A 19,951-nucleotide genomic window follows, 5' to 3' on the forward strand; every position below is an offset into this window, starting at 1 on the left:
GCTTTACACCTAATTCTCAATAATTGTGAGAGGTAAGTTGCCATTACCCTAGACAACAGATAAAGAAACTAAGGCTTAGCAGAAATTGACAGGACAATGTAAATCAAGTATATCTTTTTTTTTTTTTTTTTTTTTTTTTTTTGTCTTCTTAGCTATCTCTTGGGCCGCTCCCACGGCATATGGAGGTTCCCAGGCTAGGGGTCTAATCGGAGCTGTAGCCGCCGGCCTACACCAGAGCCACAGCAACTCGGGATCCGAGCCACATCTGCAACCTACACCACAGCTCACGGCAACGCCAGATGGTTAACCCACTGAGCAAGGGCAGGGATCAAACCCGCAACCTCATGGTTCCTAGTCGGATTTGTTAACCACTGCGCCACGATGGGAACTCCCATTTTTTTTAATTAAAAAAAAAAAAAAGAAAAACTGAGGCTCAGGAGTTCCCATTGTGGCTCAGTGAGTTAAGAACCCAACATAGTGTCCGTGAGGATGCGGGTTCAATCCCTGGCCTCGCTCAGTGGGTTAAGGATCCGACATTGCTGTGAGCTGCAGTGTAGGCTGCAGATGCGCCTGGCATCTGGGGTGGCTGTGGCTATGGTATAGGCAGGCAGCTACAGCTCTGATTTGATCCCTAGCCTGAGAACTTCCATTTGCCACAGGTGCAGCTGTAAAAAGAAAAAAAAAAAAATGAAAGAAAGAAAGAAACTGAGGCTCAGAGAATGCTCAAGCTGGTAAGTGGCAAAATTGGGATTTGAACCCGGGGTTTCTACGCTCCTAATAATAAGCTAAGGAATTCCCTGGTGACCTAATGGTTAAGGATCCGGTGCTGTCACTGCTGTGTTTTGGGTCACTGCTGTGGTGCAGGTTGAATCCCTGGCCTGGGAACTTCTGCATGCTGTGGGTGCAGTCAAAAAAAACAAAACAAAACAAAAAAATAAAACCAAAAACCCACTAAGCTAAACCAAAGACAGCCAGGGTACTTTGCACGGGGACTAAGGTCAGACAGGCCAGGTCCCTCAGTTCAGAGGGACAGAGGCCTCTTCCCCTCTTCTCTGCCGGCTCGCCTGGCAGAACCGCCACCGGCTCCTGAAGGCTCTAACCTTCTGCCGAATTCCCAGGCAGCCTCCACCCCCAAGTTTAGGCCCTGCCTCCAACCATCAACTCCTCCTCAAACCACAGCCCACCTTGTGACTCCCAGCCGCAGCTCTTCCCCAGGCATAGCCCACACCCCGCCCCAAGTCTAAGCCCACCCTAAAGCCTAGGCCCACCCTGAGGCTCACCAACGCCCAGATTCTACCCTAGCAGCGAGCCCACCCCGCCCAAGCTCACCGCCTGTTAACCCCACCCCTGACTCCACCCTTAGCCACGCCCCCGCCCGACTCCATCTCCAATGGGAGCGCACCTCTGGCCACACCCCAAACCTTGTCCTTAACCCCAACCCCAGACTCCACCCCAGCCACAGCGCCCATGTAGACGTCTCCCCTTCACCTTGAAAGACTCGAAGAAGCCACCGCCCCCGCCACCGTTCTCCATCTTGTCCTCGTCGCCACCCAGGCCCATCATGGACTGGCTGTGGATGTGTAGTTCCTCATAGAGCGTCTCCAGGAGGGCGGCCCGCGTCCGCTCCTGCGGGCCAGGCCAGGCCGTCAGGAGAGATCCTTTTCCCACATCTGGCATCCCTGCCACCATCTCTGAGGGAGTGGGGAGTAGGCCTGGGCCCGGAAGCCTCAACTGGCTTCCCTCCGGCCCCTCAGCAGCTCCCAGGGCTCCACAGGGCTTCATGTCCCCACCCCCAGTGTCCCCACCCTCCTCCCCCTCAGCGTCCTCTGTGCCAGCCTGCCCACCTCGAAGCCCCTCCTGGGCATTCCTTGCGAATCCTTACTCCCCCCCCAACCCTTGACCTCATCCTGCTCACCCAGAAATCAGTCCTCCCTCAGGCAGCCCTCCCTACTGCCAGAGTCTGAACACGGATTTTCCCTCCCAGGGGGTAGGGCTGAAATTCTGGGAAGGGGAGTAGGGCTCAGCCCCAAGAGCCCATCCTTACCTCCAGTTTCGCAAACTTCTCTGCCTTGTAGCAAGCATATTCAGCATTGATCAGTTTTGTCAGCAAAAATTCCTGGAACTCAGGCCCCTGGGAGCCCCCAGTGTGGAGAAGAAAAACAGGTCAGGCAAACACAGAGACAAGGGGCTGAGCCCCAGTGAGTCAGGGGCTGGGGCTCCTGAGCCATGCTCTGCTGCGGTCTGGGGGCATCTCCTTGGGCTCAGCCCCCCAGCCTGGGGACCTGTGAAAGCTCCCTATACCCTTCATGGCTGCCCACCCCTTGGGAGAGCTGAGCTGGGGTCTCTCACTGCCCACATCTGGGGCATGGGGGAGCTGAGACCAAGGCTTGAAGTGTGAGCTTCTGAGAGGTGAGAGAAACATGTGCCCCCCTCCCCAAATGTTTTAGAAGCAGATTGAAACTGTCAACAAGATAACAGAAATGAGGAAAGGCCACAGAGTCTGCTACGCAAAATGGAAACGGTGATATGGTCTGTTCTGTGACTCTGAAAAATAAAGGTCACCATTTTTATCAGGATGAACAGAAAAGCTAGGCCCCAGCTGCTCAGTTCGGGGCTGCGGGACCTCATATGGCAGAATGTGCACCCCCTTGGCCCCCACCCATTTAGTCCGGCTCAGCCTTTGACAGCCCCGGGGGGCTGCCCCTCACCTTTCTGAACACAGCGGGGTCCGGGAGGGGTGGCCCAAAGAAGGGCACGTCATCTCTTGCCGTGACGGAGACCTGGAAGGGAGGGCAGCTGTCCCTGCGGAGTCCCCACACCAGCCAGAAACCCCTAAGTGGCCTCCCTTTCCTGCTGGGCACATGGCTACCTGTGGGTGGGGGGCAGGGGTTCGGGGACTGCTGATTAGGAGGCCAAACCCCAGGATTCCAGCTCCTCCATCCTTGGGTCTGAATTTGAGTGGTGGGAAGGGGCGGAGGGCCTCAGCAATCAAGAGAATGAAGAAGGAGGAGGCTCAAGGGTGGAAAAGGGTAACCAGCCTCTGTTTTTTTTGCTTCTTAGGGTTGTACGTGCAGCATATGGAAGCTTCCAAGCTAGGGCTTGAATTGAAGCTGCAGCTGCCAGCCTACACCACAGCCACAGCCACAGCCACACCAGATCCAAGCCTCATCTGTGACCTACACCACAGCCACAGCAATGCAGGACCCTTAACCCACTGAACGAGGCCAGGGATCGAGCCCGCATCCTCATGGATGCCAGTCAGGTTCATAAGCCTCTGAGCCACAAATGTAACTCCATGACCAGCGTCTTTGAGGGGAGAAATTTGGGGGAGCAGAGAGGGCAGGATGGGAACCCTCCATCATCAGAATAAGAAGTGGGGGGGGGTCAGAGCCCTCTGGAAAGTCCCCGTCTTGACAGCCAAAAAATGGAGGCTCAGAGAGGCCTCGCGGCAAGTCGGGGCGGGGCTGGAACAGGGGTCAACGCCTTTGGAAGGCTCTGAGATCACCCACCTTATAGAGGGGGCCGTCGGGGGCACCCCCCTCAGCCTGCACCACCACGTAGGCGTGCAGGAAGTTGGACGCGATCATGTCGGGCACAAAGGGCGTGTTCTCGTCCTGGAAGACCACCGCCACGATGTCGTTCCCGATGTGCCGCTTCCGCTGCAACTGAGCACAGGGCCACAGCCTTCACCCCCTGGCCAGGGAGGGACCCAGGGGGAGCGGGGAGGGTGCCCACAGGGGTGTGGGAGGGCTTGGGCTAGGCAGAAGGCGTGTCTAAGGAGTTGCTTACCCCCAAAAAAGCCACATATAGTGAGATATTTGTCTTAAAATTATTTTCCTTTTCTTGGACTCTTGTGACAGATGAGATAACAGAGGCCAAGAGACAAATGACTTGCAAGGCCCTCCGGTGAATTAGGGGACTTGAACCCAGGGCTCTTGGTCCCCAGGCCCTACCTCTGAGCCCTCCTCCTGTCTAAATACCCCAAACGTGGCCCCTCTGGTACAAACAAGTTCCACTCGGCATCTATTTATGTTGCTAAAATGAACAGAGGCTCTTAGAAAAGAAAATTAGAAGACACTAAAAATAAGGAAGAAACGTTTCCATTTTTCTCACATTTTTCTCACATTTTTCCCCCCTTATGCACCTGGGGGGCGGGGCTCAGGGTAAGGAAGACACCCCTGCAGGAAGCTCAGGACAGGGTGACAAATTTCTGAGATCAGCTCGGGGAACGTGGCCTACACTTCCTCATCACCAGCCCTTTGCAAGAGGAAGCCATCCTTTCCCTGGAACACTCTGCTGCCTTCTCCCAGCTCCTTTTCAACCCCAAAGTCACTTAATCCTGAAAGCTTTGCCTGACTCCCACCTCTGCCAAGTCTAAGTGCCCCCAGGTGACCCTACAATCCCCTCCACTCCCTATAAAAATACTCACATTTACTGATACTGTGTTAGCCACTCTAGGTGTATCCCCTGACTTATGCTCACCTACGAAGTAGGTGCCATTATTATTCCCATTTCACAGATGTGGAAACTGAGGCTTTCACAACATCAAAGCAGCTTGTCACCCCACCCCAACTACAGCCCACAAGTCGGGGGGACTGGATCGTTTCATCTCTCTCTCCCAGGGCCCACGTAGCCTGGTGGGGTGGACACTGCACGGGCAGGTAAATGGGGGACAGGAGGACAGGTGGGAGGCAGGTGGGAGGGTGCCCAGGCTACCTGCTGGGCGTCCCCTTCTGTGTAGGGCAGCTTGGTGGACACGTGAAACATGATCTCCTTGTTGCGGAAGTTGCAGTACACAGACTCGGTCCCCGTCTGCCCGTGGGTCACGTCCAGGCCTCCTCGGAACCTGCCCCAGGCCCCCCAGGCCACGGCTCAGTCTCCAGCCCCAGCCAGGCCTCCATGGGGCCAGGACGGGGCTCCCTCCCTGCCCAAGGGCATAGGTCTGAGGATCCTCTGCTTAGCCCACCCCAGTGCTCACCCCTTAAAGTCCTGCAGTTTGACCTTCTGGCCAAGAAATTCGAGGAACTCCACAAAGGCGGGGCTCTCCTCATTGGTGCTGAAGAGTTCCTCCTCGGAGGTCTGGGGCACACAGAGGGCAGAGGTCACCGAGCTGGCACCCCTACCCCCACTCACACTGGGGAAGGCTGCAAGGGGGCCTCTTGGCAGCCTCTGAGCTCCTGGGAAACTGAGTCCCCGGGTGGGTGCTCTCCCTGGCACAGGTCTGAGGTCCCAGGTATGAGACCAGGTGGGTGGGCGGGGCAGGGAGGAGGAGGTCAGCACACCTGCCCAAGCTTCTGATAAATGACTCCGAACTTGAAGTTATTGCTGATGACATGCTCATCGAAGGTGACGATGAGGCGGGATGCCTGTGGGGACAGGATTGATGGGTAAAATACTGCTTTTTCAGTTCACTGTTCTTTGTGCCAGGCACTGTGTGCCAGGCACTCCATGTGCATCATCTCCCTTCCGCCTCAGAACAAGCCCGTGAAGGGAGTGCTCCCACCGCCCCCATTTCACAGATGGAGACGCTGAGGTTCTGATAGCTCACGGAACCACCTAAGGTCAACAGCTGACAAATGGCAGAGCTGGGACTTGAACTCAGGCCTGCTGGATTCCAAAGCTTAAGTTCATTCCTCTGAAGTTCTGCCCCAAAGCTCCCACCCCTCCTCTGCTCTAACACCCACTTCTGCCTTGGCTCCTGTGTAAACCCACCCTGTTGTTCTAGAACAGGCCGAGTTCCACCCAGGTGCTGTGGAGCCTCAAGCAAGGTCCCCTCCCCACCATGGGCCTCAGCTTCCTCTTCTGTAACTGGGAGGTGGGACCTGATTTCTGAGGCCTCTTCCTTCGTGGCCCTTTCCTGAACCGCCCTGCCCCTCAGGGACCTCGCCTTGTCCAGAATTCACTCCAAGCCATAGCGTGTACCTGTCTTTCAAGGCCCACCTCTTTCGAGAAGCCCCGGCTTATTAAAGACAGAGGCCCCTCCCCTTTATCCCACACTGTCATGGTGCCCCCAGCACCTAGCACTGGGGCCAGAAGAGCAGCTGCTGTCTGTGGGGCAGCATCTTTGGAGGTGCCTGTGTGACTCTCTCTCCCCAGGCCCCCTCTGGGGACAGAAGGCAAGGCGAGGGGAGGCCTCAGCTCTGGAGCACAGAATACCCTCAGGAGGGTCCCCAGATGGCACTGAGAGCTTCCAGAGGTAAGCAAGGCTCGCCTCCAAGGGGACAGTACTGGGTTCATATACCGGCTTCCTTATCAGCTGTGCATCCCTGAGTAAGGCCCGGAATCTCTCTGAGCCTCTGCTTTCTCTTCTACAACCCGTGGACTCGGTAGGGTTATCGTGAGGATTAAATGGGAGAACTTAGGAAAAATATCCTGCACACAGCAGGTGCCCAATAAATGCTCGGTCCCCTGGTTACCTGCCCACCCTCAGTGAGCAGGGCCCAGGTCCAGCCATACCTTGGGGTAGAGCACGGGATAGAATCGGTCCACATTCACGTCTTCACATACCAGCTGCAGGAGGAGATAAGAGAGGGAGGGACTGAGGATGGGGCCTCTGGGCCTCCCCGGCCAAGGCCTGAGGGCTCACTGTCACTCAGAATGGGGGAGCACTGGGGGCCCCTGTCTCCAAAAGGTGCTCTGAAGAGTGCCAAGAGCACGGTGCCACCATGTGACATTCATGGGAGCACATGAGAGGCAGGACCCCGGGACAGGCTAGGATCTGGGGCTAAGATGAGGGGGTGCCCAGGTGAAGCTGAAGCCCAGCTCTGTTCCCACCAGGAGGGCACCCCTGGGGGCTCAGTACAAAGGGCCAGAGGCCTCACCTTTGCCATCTGGACCACGTTGGGGAACTCGGTGAGGCAGGAGATGGGGATGACGTCATGGTATGTCCGGCATTTGGTCCTGGGAGGAGAAAACGCATGCTGAGGGGTGAGGCAGTGCGACAGGCAGAGGGGCAGACCCCGGCTCTAGAGGTGATGGGGGCGGCCAGGCCTGGCTGGGGCACTAACTTGCTGTGCAACCTCAGGCAAATCCCAGGCAGTCTCTGGGCCTCCATTAGAAGAGTGGATGATGGAGACGGGCTCTCAGATTATGAGACGTCAACCCTCCCTGCTGTCACAGGTCCCCTCGCCCCACCCTCACCTGAGCAGCAGCCGCAGGTGCTCCTGGTCCCCGATGACATCATACTTGAGTGAGAAGACAAGGTGGCCCAGGGCGGTGTCCAGTGAGTAGTAATTAAAATGCTCCTGTGGTGGGAGGTGGGGGCCCAGGAAGCAGGTGAGGCTGAGCTTGAGGCTTCTGGAAACCAGACCAGACAGCCAACTCACCCCCGGATGGAGGCCCCTCACCGAGCAGCAGGTGGCGCGGCTACCAGCACACCCTGTCTTAGACAAACCTACATTCAGGTGTCAGCTTGCTGCTTGCCAGCTCCATAACCTGAGAAGATTGCCTCGCTTTTCTGTGCCTCAGTTTCCCAGCCTATCAAATGGGAGTGAGGAGTTTCCTGGTGGCCCAGTGGGGTAAGGATCTAATATTGTCAGTGCAGCAGCTCAGGTCACTGCTCTGGCATGGATTTGATCCCTGGCCTGGAAAACTTCCACAGGCCGCGGATGTGGCCAGAAATATAATAAAATGGCAGTGAGGCCAACTACCTTATGGGAGGGTGGCAGGGATAGGTGTTCAATGAACATTGGTAATAACCTTGGCTCTCTGGGTCCTCAGCAAAGTCAGGACCACATCTGTATACGCCTGGTCCTCTCCTGGCCTCCGCTCTTCTCGGGGCCGGGCACACAGTGGGTGCTCAATAAGAATATGTTGACTAACTAATTGCTCAACCCGTGGCTCTGTGGCCCTGAAGCCAGAGCCCGTGAGAATCAGGAAGTAAAACTCCTCATGAACACACTGGGTGGTTGACCGGCCGGTTCCCACCCTCCAGCCTCACCTGCAGAAGCCACTGTGTTGGAAAAAATACTCCTGAGGACACAGGGGAAACGACAGCAGACACGGGACCCCAGGGAGGAGCACAGGGCTGGCACCTCCAGGTGGGGCAGTCCCAAAGCCAAGGCTGGGAGTGCCGCTGAGAGATTTCACCCCACCTGGCCCCAAGCTCCCCTGCCAGCCCCAGCCGTGGGACTAGGGCTGGCTCCCTGGCCACACCTGTCCCAGGACTCCTTAGAAGGCAGTTCTGTTTCAATATGAAAAGCTGTGCTCAAAGGGCTGGAGGAAAAAGAGATAGGGCCAGGGGACAAATTCACAGCTCAGGGGCAGTCTGCAGGGACCTGGGACAGAGTACTCCCCCGCCAGCCCTGCTTGAGCACAGAGTGACAGAAATCCCTAATGCTTAGCACCACCTGCAGAGAAGGAGTGGCAGGTGCACGGCAAGGAGGGCTGCTCTGAAGTCCTCAGGTGTGGACTTACCTGAGCCCCCTGGCTGGGCCCAGAGGAGCCCCAGGAGGATGGGCTCAGGGTCCCAGGGAGTCAAAGTCAAGTCACCCTGACCTCCCTCTGCCAGAACAGGGCTCATGGCTTCCCAAGTCACCTCACCTGGAGTCAGGGGTGGCCCTGCCCCTGCCTGCCCCTGGGGCCCCTTCTCTCTGTGCTGTTAACGGGACTCTGGTCAGCATGCCTCCTCCAGGAACCCCAACCTGTACCTCGTGACCCCTCCAATAGCATGTCTTTTTTTTTTTTTTTTTTTTTTTTTGCTTTTTAGGGCTGCATCCATGGCATGTGGAGGTTTCCAGGCTAGGGGTATAATCGGAGCTACATCGGCCAGCCACAGCCACAGCCACAGTAACGCCAGATCCGAGCCACGTCTGCAACCTACACCATAGCTCACGGCAACACCGGATCTTTAACCCACTGAGCAAGGCCAGGGATCAAACCTGCAACCTCATGGTTCCTAGTCAGATTCATTTCCTCTGCATAACAACAGGGACTCCTTTTTTTTGTCTTTTTAGGGCCTCACCTGAGGCATATGGAAGTTCCCAGGCTAGGGGTTGAATCAGAGCTGCAGTTGCTGGCCACAGCCACAGCAATGCCAGATCAGAGCCACATCTGCTATGCGACCTACACCACAGCTCACAGCCATGCAGGATCCCAGCCCACTAAGCAAGGCCAGGGATCGAACAGGAGTCCTCACAGACACTAGCTGGGTTTGTTTCTGCTGTGCCACAAAGGGAACTCCACTCCCATGGCGTGACTTAATGGAAGGCCGCCAGACCTAGGTCCAGTACCCAGCTCAGTAATTGTGTGGCCTTGACCAAGTCACTTGACCTCTCTGGCCTCAGTTTCTCCTATAAAAATGATGATAATTCTGACCTCACGGGGTGATTATGAAGCCGTAGTAATAACAGCTAACGTTTACGGAGGGACTGCTCAGGCACCAAGCGCGGTTCTCGACACCTTTCACGTGCTTTATGACACCCGTTCTGACGGAGGAGGAAACAGGCTCGGGAAGGTTGAACTTGCCCAAGGTCACACCATCAATACGGAGCCAAGAGGCGCCCTTGGGCCACGAGACTCCAGGGCCCTCGATACCTTCCACCTCATCTGTAAACTGACACAGAGACAGCAGCCAGCATGCAACCTCCCCTCCAGCTCCCACGACATCATCCAACAACTCCTGCCTGGAACACCACGGGGTGACATGCTGACAGGGTCCTTGCTCTGGGGCGGGGGCGGGGGGGGGGTGGAGCGGGGCGGGGGTGCTGCCCCAATCCAGGTCACACCACGACATTACGGTGCCTTCCCAGCCCCCACCTCAAGCTGCCTGAGCGCAGGGCCTGGGTCTGTTGTGTTTGCTGCTGTACACCTGGTGTCTAGAACAGGGCCAGGCACACAGCTGGTGCTCATTATTTGCTCACCCTGACTGAGCACTTACTTTATGCCAGATGTCATTCTAAACACCTCAAAAGCATCGTGACGTTAAAGGCTGGCAGCAACGTCCTAAGGTGGGTATCACTGCCATCTCCATTTTTATAGATGAAGAAAGAGAGGCACAGAGAGGGTAAGAGACTTGCCTGATGTCGCATGCAGTTAAGTGGCAGAGCCAGGATTTAAACCCTGGGAGAGTCCCTGTTAACCACTATGCCATACTACTGCCTTTTTTTTCTTTTTTTTTGTCTTTTTGCCTTTTCTAGAGCCCCTCCTGTGGCATATGGAGGTGCCCAGGCTAGGGGTCTAATCGGAGCTGTAGCCGCCAGCCTACAGAGCCACAGCAATGCAGGATCTGAGCCGCATCTGCAACCTACACCATAGCTCACAGCAACACCAGATCCTTAACCCACTGAGCAAGGCCAGGGATCAAACCTACAACCTCATGGTTCCTAGTCGGATTTGTTAACCACTGTGCCATGATGAGAACTCCCCATACTACTGCCTTTTGCCTTAACTTTTTGTTGACTGAATGAGTGAGTCCACTGCATATGCTGCCTGAAACTTGGGGCTCTGGGGCTGTCACCCAGCCCAGCCCACAATTCTGTCCCAGGCCCAGCCTCCCTCAGGGCTGGCTGGGACTTACTCCCTGCCCAACCCAGCCCCTGATGCCAGTGGGCCACTCACCTTGCCGAGAAAGTGCTTTCGGTAGATGCGGGCTGTGGGGTTGCACTCCAGCTTCACCTTGGTCGTGGGCGACTGCAGCGGCTCTGTCTCTGGGATGCTGGTGATTTCGTGATTGGTACCTTCAATCCAGTAGCCCCCAAACTGGGGCAGGAGGATGAGGGGGAAGGGCCCTTCTCGCCCCAGGACCTGAAAGAGAACTCAGCTAAGAGCCACCCACACTGTACCCCACTGGGGGTCCCAGGGACAACCCCCAGATTTAGACACAGAGCCTGGGCTAAGGAGTACTCAGGACAGCCCAGAACCTATGAGTCCCAGGGCTCACATCCACCCCTCCATGGTACTGGCCCCAGCCCTTTTTGTTTCACTAAAGGCACAGACCCAGACACACGGAGCCCCAGGTCCCAGTCTCAAAGGATGGGGGGAACAGGTAGAACTGGGAGCATGATCTTCGCTGAGAGGCTGACATGTTTGGCTGACACCTAAGGGTTCAAGTGGGCTCTGAAGTCTTGGGCCCGTAAACTGAGTCTCCAGTGCCCACAGCAAGGCTTGCGGTCAGGCTCTGGGCAGGGAGAAGGAGCCGGGTGTCCGCTGCCTGACTGAGTGCCTCCCGGGCTAGGGATGGAGATGGGGTCAGCGGGGTCCCACTGGTGGTTACCTCGTGGACGCTCGGGTAGGGAATGTAGTCCTCCTCTGTCTGCAAAACACAAGCAGGGCAGGGGCCCAGCTGGGCTGGGGTCTGCTCCCTTTACTTCCAGCTCCCACCCCAGAAGGCTGTTGTTCAGCCAGCAGCCCTGGGCTGGGGCTTGGGGGGCGCAGAGGGGGTTGCATCCTCATCTCCCCATGGCAGATGACCACACAAGGCAGGGGCTCAGGCAGGCTTAGCTCACTGAGTGCTGGCAGCCCCTTCTGGGTCTCCTTCTGCCTGGAAAAAAGGAGGCTCACTTCCCGCACCCTCAGAAGAAACCTCTGGACCGGTGGTTCTCAGTGCATCAGCATGGCCTAGAGGGCTCATGAAACACAGATTGCTCGGCACACACCCCCCACCCCTGGGGCCCAGAGTTTCTGATGCTGTGGGTCTGGGTGGAGCCCAAGAATTTACACGCCAACAAGCCCCCAGGTGATGCTGCTGCTGGTGGTGGTCTGAGGACCACACTTAAAGAACCCCTATTCTGGACAAAGCATCAGCCTTGTGCTCATGAACCCCATTTGGCCGTCAACCCTCCAGCCCTGGGCCCATTCTCCTAGGCCCGCTAGGGTCCCAGTCACCAACCATAGGACCGTATGCCTATCTGGAGGGGCCAGGCAGCTCCCACCCAGAAAATCCTGGGTCTGGAGAGTCTCCTCACACCTCCTTCGGTCCCCAGCCCGCTGAGTCTCTTCGTGAAAGGCCAGCAGGCTACCCCTCCCGATCTTCCCCTCTGTCCCCCTCCCCCTCAGCCTTTCTAGGCAGGACCCCCATGGAGGGGGGAGCATAAGCCTTCTGGGACCTGGGTTTGAGTCTTCCTGCAACTGCTGATCATAACTGGTTTCAAGGGAAACATTTTACAGCAGGCTGTTTTGAGGGATAGGGCTTCAATCTGGGGTGGGGGAGCCTCGAGTGGCAGGGTGAGTTTACAGTGGTGGAGGTGGGGTGGGGAGGGCCTGGAATGAGGGGCTCAGGGCTAAGCAAGGGGGGGGTTCTCCACATCTCAGACTCCTCGAGGGCAGGGGCTGGGTATACCCTTGGCCCCAGCACCTGCCTCAAAGTGAGTAAAGGGTGCCAGGTTCTTCTGGGCTGGCTGCTTGGCTAGGCAGCTGAGACAATGCTTCCCAGGCCCAGGCCCCACCCCTAGAGAGGGGGTCTGCCTCCCCCTCCCCCTCCATCCCCAAGCTCTTTGGAGAGTGCTGCTGCTCAGGAAGCTGACAGCCCCCAGAAGGGTGGCGTGGGTGGATTCAGACCTACTTTGAGGGGTGGTGGGAAGGAGCATCGTTGTTCATCCATCCTGCTTCCCTGCAAAGAGAAGGGAGCACATCCCATTACACCCCTCCTGGGCCCACCACCAGGCTGCCTTCCAGGCGGATGGTGATATGCGGGTGCTCCCAGGACAGGGTGCTGGCCGGCTGGGATACCCGGGCCTCTGCAGGGATGGCCCTCTTGGAGGTAACCTGGGCTGAGGGAGGCTGGCAGCAGCAGCAGGGAGGGCTGGGGGCTCTGGTCGCCGCTGGGAGTAGGGGCAGGGGTGGTGTGCATGCTTGTGTGTGTGTGTGCGCGCGTGTGAACTGCGGAGGGAGGCCATTGCATCTACACAGATATGTGTTGTTGAGAGTGAGAGGGAGAGGGAGAGATGGGGAGAGAGAGGGGGAGAAAGAGAGAAGGAGGGGAAGGGGTGGAGACAGAAAGACTAAGAGAAGCAGAGAAACAGGAAGGGGGCAGGAGAGAGGGTCTGCAGGGTGAACTGACGTGGGGCAAACTCCTGAGGTTTGTTCAAGTCCCCCGCCCACCTCCCAACACCTACCCCAGCAGAAAGAGACGAGGGCCTGGAAGACCAGGGCTGGAGTGGAGGATGGGCAGGGGTCAGGCGGGGGTGCGGTGGGTGCCTGGTTCATTGGTACCTCCCCCTATCTGCAGCCCAGCCTCTGGTGGCCCTGGGCCGGGGGAATCTGTCCCTCCTCCCTTCCTAGAGGCGGGGGGCGGTGGGGGGGAAGGAGGCGGTGCGCCTCTTGGGAGATGGGAGATGGTGCATGTAGGTGGGGGTGAACTGAACGGGGATGAGAGCTGGGGAGATGCAAGTGGGCCTGGGCCCTGGGCACCACCAGTCCCCATCCTCCCTTCTGACCCCCAGGCAGCGGGCTCTGGACAATGCCCTGCCACCATCTCCTCCTGGCACGAGGGCTCCTGGCCCATCCTTAGAGAGGCAGGGCTAGAGATGCAGCAAGCCCCCCACCCCGGCCCAGCCCCCTCTGTGGCTCCCAGAGCCCACCTCACCTGCATCTTTTCAATCATCTCAAACAGATCTGTGTTCTGCAAGAGAGACAGGGAGACAGGTCAGCCCAGCGTAGCCCAGCTGAGCCTGCCAAGTCCCTGAGGAGTCTCCACCTGCCCACACCCTCCTGGGCCCCCAACTCTGACCAAGTCCCGTGGACCTGTCAGAGCAGCAAGAGGAAGTGGAAGGGACATCGTAGGACGGGGATCTGTGCCACTGACCAGCAAAGTTTGACCAACTGCCAAGTGAAGTCTGCCCAGAGCCACTTGCCCTCCCCAGGCAGCCCACCCCACCCAGTCCCCCTCCCCAAAGGAGGAGGCCGCTGTCTCAGACAAAGAGGGCCATGACCCTTGGGGCAAGACACATCTCCCCCATGTCACTGCAAGGTTGGCATTGCCAGGATTGGTCCATGGATCCCTCAGAAGAGCCCCAGGTCCAAGCTCTAGAGATGAGCCCACTGGGCTCCTGAGGAGAGTCTGCGGTTGCACCCACCTCTCCTGGAAGGAGGGTCTCACCCTCCCCCACCCCAGGTGCTGTGGGCTGGGGGGCAGGATGGGGGAGGGAATGCTGGGATGCCCCTTTGGCCCAACACCTGTGTGTGAGGCCACACACACCCTCCTCCCCCCTCCCACTCCAGCCAGCCTCTCCTGAGGCTGGCCAGGGCACATGCAGGGTTAATCCGGGCATCTGCCAGCTGTGCTTGGCAGCTTCAGCCTCTCCAGCGCCAACTCCCTACGAGCCTTCCTGGAAGGCGGCATCCTTGCCGGCTGGCTGGGCTGGGGGCTGGGCCTGGGAAGCCCCAGAGTCTCTAGGAGCTCGCCCCTCCCCCAGCACTTCCAAGGCCTCAATTCAGTCGATCCTGCTGTCCAGTGGGGGCACCGCCTGAGCTCACACGCACATGTGCTATGGGGTTGTGCACCAGGAAACACATGCTCCCCCCTCCTTTCTCTCTTTCTCTTGCTCAAACACACACAGGCCTGCACACCAATATTTAAACACCGTCTCACTGTACCAAAGAAAGCAAACACACAGAAACCTACCAGATCTGTGCACACCAGTTCTTACACTCAGAGCAATATGCTAACATACAAGCTCACATGTTAGCGTCCTACGTTACACAACAGCACTCTCACTCACACAAACACAGGTCCATGTCCTGCAAAAGCCAGACACATGAATGCAAACCCACCCCTATGCAGATCTGCGCAATTACACTGGTAATTGCACACAAAGTCACACTAACACCACAAAACCACTCTCACATCGGTGCGCCAATAACATTTGCTCGCAGATACAGGCAGGTATGTTCATGGGAACTGAGCCAGAGCCCCAATCCCACGCACAAGTCCTTTTCCATCAGAGCCACACACCATGGGTAACAGACGTGACAGACTTGATCCTATGACACGAAACGAGTTTTGAGAAAGAGAAAAAGAAAAAGCATGCAGCAATTCTGGGAGTGGTTAATCACCAAGGATGAGGGGCACCAAACCACACACAGACACACAAGCACATGCATGCGCATGCACGCACACGGGCACAGAGCTCTGTTAAAGATCACGAGACACAGACACCCCATGTGCCCACTGTGAGGCCTGCCCACAGAGGCAAAATCTACTCCGTAAAATGCAGGAGATGCTGACCCACGATCCCCTATGGCCATACCCAAACCTCTAAGCTTGGAAGAGACAATCCCACAGGCAGCCCAACACCTTGGACCACAGCAACATCGGCATCTGTGCCTGGGTTAACCACACAACCTCGGTCCAGCACAATCTCAGCATGAGTGACACGAGTGCACTGATGTCCCCTAGAGTACCCCACTCAGGGTGACCTAACATGGCCAGGAACAATGCACTGGGAGTCACAACCACATAAACACTGACACATGGTACCCAGAGCACACACAGCAACAAGTGACACCCACAGATAAAGCCTCACTAGTGCCTCAGACGCTCTGACACATGGAAGGCTGTGAGCAAAGTGTCCCAGGGCACCAAGCAAAGTTATGCTGTGACATTCAGACCCCTCCTAAAGGGGGAAGGGGGTGGATGAAGTGGTCCTGAGGCTAGTACACACACACACACACACACACACACACACACACACACACACGAACACACACATGAACACATACATGAACATACACACACGAACATAGAAACACACACACACAGTGCCCATGTAGCCCAGAGCCACAGTGCTACCATAGGCACTCTGTTCCATAGGCAGCCGCACAAAGAGCCCAAGGCTAGGGACCCCAGGGCAGGGGTGTGCCCCGTGGCTGCGGTGGCCGGGTGTCAGCTCAGAAGCTAACACACCCTCCATGACTGAGCCTCGCACACCCGCCCTGGCTGGGGCAGAGCCTGCCGGGTTCCGAGGAAGTTGGGCTGACCCCTCTCCTGCAGAGCCCCTCGGCCAGGCCGCCTTTGCCCTGGTCCTCACCTGCCAACCAGTCCCAGCGGGCAGCGATCCCCTCCGTGGACGGCCGGGGGGAGCCAGGGGCCGCGGCTGCGCCATCCTGGGCCCGGCCCGGCCCCGGCCCCCACCCCGGAGGCGCTTCAGCTGGCCCGGCCGCCTCCGGCCCGCACGAGCCCTGGCCCGGGCCCCGCAGCGCCGAGCTCCGCGTTCCCGGCTCGGGCTCCGGCGGCGCGCTGCCTGCGCTGGGCTCGCCCGGCGGCCGGGCCCTCAGGGGGCGGGGCGCCAGGTACCGGCGGCGCGGGGGACCGGGGCGGGGCTTCGCAGATCCGGGGCGGGGACACAGGAGGCCCCGCCCCTGGTGCGGTCCCGGACACTGCGCCTGCGCGCTCTTGCTAGGGCGCTGGGCGCTTCTCGGCGCGGGGGCTCTTTGGACCTCCACCCCGCTAGTTCTCCAAGGCGTCCTTATCCCGTCTCTTCTGTCTTCCCAATCTCTGGGTACCCAGCCTGAGGGCGTCCTGGACGGGCTTCTTGGGCTGGGCTGTGAAGCCCGGGAGGAAGTTGAGGGGAGACAGAGGGCTTTTCTTGAGCATCTCCTTAATGTTGGACCTTTTGCAAATCTCATCCTCTCCTCACAACTCAGGAGGTATGAGTGTCATCCCCATTTTACAGAAGAGAAAACTGATCCCTGGAGTTCCCATCGTGGCTCAGCGGAAACGAAACTGACTAGTACCCATGAGGATGCAGGTTCATCCCTGGCCTGGCTCAGTGGGTTAAGGATCCTGCGTTGCCATGAGCTATGATGTAGGTCGCAGATGCGGCTCAGATCCCAGGTTGCTGTGGCTGTGGTGTATGCCAGTAGCTACATCTCCGATTCGACCCCTAGCCTGGGAACTTACATATGCCACCGGTGTGGCCCTAAAAATGAAAAAAAGAAAAGGAAAAGATTACTGATCCCAAGAGATAAAATCATGCTCAAGATCTTAAAGCTAGGAAAAGGCAGAACCAGGAATCCAGGGGTAGGCTGGGAGTTCTCTCCTCTCCCTCCTCTTTACCGTCACACACCCCCTAATGCTTGACAGTGGCTGGCCTGTACCCTCCCCTCCCCAGGCCCCAGGCCCATACCCCATGCAGATCCTGGGAGAGGGAGGGAACAGTGTCTGCCAAGGCGCCCATGCAAGGAGAAGACTTCAAAATATGTGGGTTTATGAGGTTGTGGGTTCAATCCCTGGCCTCGCTCAGTGGGTTAAGGATCCTGTGTTGCCGTGAGCTGAGCTGTGGTGTAGGTGGCAGACCCGGCTCAGATCCTGCGTTGCTGTGGCCGTGGCATAGGCCAGCAGCTGTAGCTCTGATTAGACCCCTAGCCTGGGAACCTCCATATGGTGTGGGAGCAGTCCTAGAAAGCAAAAAAAAAAAAATGGGGGTTTTAGTTCTGGCCTTGCTACAGCTTGCTGAGTTGATCTGAGTGAGTCCCTGCCACCCCCTCTGTAATATATAAGGCCTCCACAGCCCCTTCCAGCTGACGCTGCATTATGTCTGCCACTGTACACTTGGGGGCAGGGCCTCGGCACCCCCTCCCCAGACAGATGCTGGGAAGCGGCAGTTGCTTCCTGAGCTGTGGCCAAGTCAACATCAGCTGCTTTGGACCCTGTGGGGCAGGGCTGCCCACCAACTCAGAACCCAACCCCTCTCCAGCTTCCTGAAGGAGCTGCTGGCACCTAACCACCGCTGCCCATCTCCAGGGCCAAGGGCTCCTGGAAGGAAGGCTCTGCACCTTCCTTTCCCCCAGACCTGGCCCTGGATCAGATTGGAGCCCAGGAAGCCAGTGGGAACTCAGGAGATGTGTGTTCCAGACACGGTGTAGCTTTGTTTTTAATAATTAACAGCAGCAAATATTGATTCATGCAGGCACTTCCAGGCCTGAGCGCTTCCGGGCACCCATCAAAATGCAGCCAGAGAAACATTCATTCCCACACTGGGAGGAGGCAAGACCTCCTCGCATCACCGGAGATGTCTGCGTGCCAGCACTGGAGGGTGTGCACATGTGTGCATGCAGTCGTGTGTGTGGAGGGGGTGACTCTGAAACCAGATGTGGCTGTGCGTGCATAGACATTGTGGGTATGTGTATCTGTCTACACATGCATGTGTCCATGTGCACGTCTCTGAATGGAGACACATGTGCAGACACGTGAAGGTACCCATGCATGTATGTGTGGTTAAGCCGTGTATGTAGATGTGTGCAGATTTCTAAATCCCAGAAGGGAAGGGTAGGAGGGTCTCGGATAGCTCAGTGTCTATACAAATGTGGCTTCCCAAAGAGGGGGGATGTCCTTTCTGGGTGTCTTGTCCTGGGGACATAATGATGCTGATAATAATTCAGCTTCCTAATTTCAACTTTCCAAAGTTACTTTCAGAGTCACCCAATTGCAAGCTGATAAGGTGGGTAGAGAAGGAATTGTCACCTCCGTATTAGAGATGAGAAACTGAGGCCCGGAGAGGGGCTGGGATCTGCCCATTGCACAGAGAGGTCCCTTGCCCCCTCGGACTGGCTTCACCATCAACATTAGGCATGTGCACAAATCTCGAGGAGGAGGATAGAGAAGGGCTCACAGACCTGGCACCCCTCAGCCCAGCACTGGTTTGCTGGGGAGCCGGACAGATCCCTCAGTCTCTCTGGGTCCTGGTTTCCTTACCTGTCAAAGGAGAATGATGCAGACTGTGTCTTGATTCTGAGGTGGGAGATGGGGAGGCTGTGGGGTGGGGCAGTTTGGAGCTGTAGCCGTCTGGGCCATACTGGCACAAGCAGAGGCTTTTAGCCAAACTGGGCAGAGGCCAGGAGGCCTGAGGGAAGGCAGCTCAGAGCTAAGCTGAGAAGGCCAGTACCAGGCTGTGTGAGCCGGCAGGACTCAGAATGATGGGCTATTCTAACCCTCATTTTTCTGACGGGAACCCTGAGGCCCAGGGAAGGTATGTGAACCTAGGCCTCCTCCCAGGTGCTTAGGGGGAGAGGGACCGGGAGCCTCAGTCCTAAACCCAGCTGCCATGGAGTCACCTCCGTCCTGCCAAGTCCCGGGATCCATGTGACCCAGACTTGGCTATTGCCCAGGCACCGACAGCAGGAGAGGATCTCAAGAACCCCCATATGGGGACCTGCGTTTGGGACTCCCTCGGAAGTAGTGATTCTGCTAAAGGATCCCATTCCTTGGCCACGGGCCCTCCCAGCCTCGCAGAGGGACATGGCCCCTGCTCCAGGTCAGAGCAATGGGAGAGGAGCTTGGCAGATCCTACCTCTGCGACCTTGGGAAAACCACTTCACCTCTCTGAGCATCTGGATCCTCATCTGGAGAAGGCCTACTACCCAAAGTGTGTTGGTTTTTTGTTTGATTCTTTGGGATTGTTTGCTTGTTTGTTTAGGGCCACAACTGCAGCATATGGAAGTTCCTGGGCTAGGGGTGGAACTGGAGCTGCAGCTGCTGGCCTATGCCACAGCCGCACCAACCCTGGATCTGTAACCTACGCTGCCACACCTTGCAGCAACTTCAGGTCCTGAACCACTGAACCAGGCCAGGGATCAAACCCACAGTCTAATGAAGGGACAAGAGGCATGATATCTATGGACGTGTTTTAGAAACAGTAAAAGTGAGAGTTTATCACCCTCTGCTTTAGAGAAGACACCAGACCGGGCACTCTGGTCAGAGTTCTGGTCCTAGCCCCATCACCTTCTACCTGGGTGTCTTTGAGCAAGTAACGTAACCTCTCTGAGCCTCGATTTTCTCATCTGCAAAATGGGACTAGTAAGAGCACAAATATAAGTATATTGTGCTTACAGTTTGAGGACGAAAGGAGATACGGTGTGGAAAGCATTCAGTACCGACCTGGCACATAGTAAATCTCAGCAAATGCTAGTGGTTACTACTGGTGTTTGACACCATATACGTTGATTAGTTATTTATGTCCTAACCAGACTATATGGCTCCTTGAGGGCAGGGTCTGTGTCAGATTGATTACTGGCA

General features: G+C 57.0%; 1 protein-coding gene across 27 annotated transcripts in view; it reads right to left on the minus strand.

Moving 5' to 3' along the window:
* Nucleotides 1–19,951, minus strand: part of RAP1GAP (RAP1 GTPase activating protein) — a 70,876-nt gene that overhangs the window by 10,383 nt on the left and 40,542 nt on the right. For 23 of the 27 annotated variants that reach the window (XR_002345431.1, XR_002345427.1, XR_002345426.1 and 20 more), the window contains 14 exons: nucleotides 13,523–13,558; nucleotides 12,500–12,547; nucleotides 11,213–11,251; nucleotides 10,558–10,743; nucleotides 7,141–7,244; nucleotides 6,822–6,900; nucleotides 6,457–6,510; nucleotides 5,283–5,366; nucleotides 4,979–5,079; nucleotides 4,717–4,846; nucleotides 3,510–3,665; nucleotides 2,709–2,780; nucleotides 2,045–2,131; nucleotides 1,489–1,626 (listed from right to left, as the gene is read on the minus strand). Coding sequence is in view for 11 of the 27 variants with exons in the window: in XM_021097689.1 (XP_020953348.1) it covers nucleotides 1,489–1,626; nucleotides 2,045–2,131; nucleotides 2,709–2,780; nucleotides 3,510–3,665; nucleotides 4,717–4,846; nucleotides 4,979–5,079; nucleotides 5,283–5,366; nucleotides 6,457–6,510; nucleotides 6,822–6,900; nucleotides 7,141–7,244; nucleotides 10,558–10,743; nucleotides 11,213–11,251; nucleotides 12,500–12,547; nucleotides 13,523–13,558 (1,314 nt within the window). In the remaining 16 variants the exon portion in view is untranslated. Of the gene's footprint in view, nucleotides 1–1,488; nucleotides 1,627–2,044; nucleotides 2,132–2,708; nucleotides 2,781–3,509; nucleotides 3,666–4,716; nucleotides 4,847–4,978; nucleotides 5,080–5,282; nucleotides 5,367–6,456; nucleotides 6,511–6,821; nucleotides 6,901–7,140; nucleotides 7,245–10,557; nucleotides 10,744–11,212; nucleotides 11,252–12,499; nucleotides 12,548–13,522; nucleotides 13,559–15,965; nucleotides 16,176–18,552; nucleotides 18,632–19,951 lie in introns of those variants that run through there. The other 4 variants (XR_002345430.1, XR_002345429.1, XM_021097697.1 and 1 more) reach the window with 2 other exon arrangements.

Source organism: Sus scrofa, chromosome 6, assembly GCF_000003025.6.
Source record: "Sus scrofa isolate TJ Tabasco breed Duroc chromosome 6, Sscrofa11.1, whole genome shotgun sequence".
NCBI lineage: Eukaryota > Metazoa > Chordata > Mammalia > Artiodactyla > Suidae > Sus > Sus scrofa.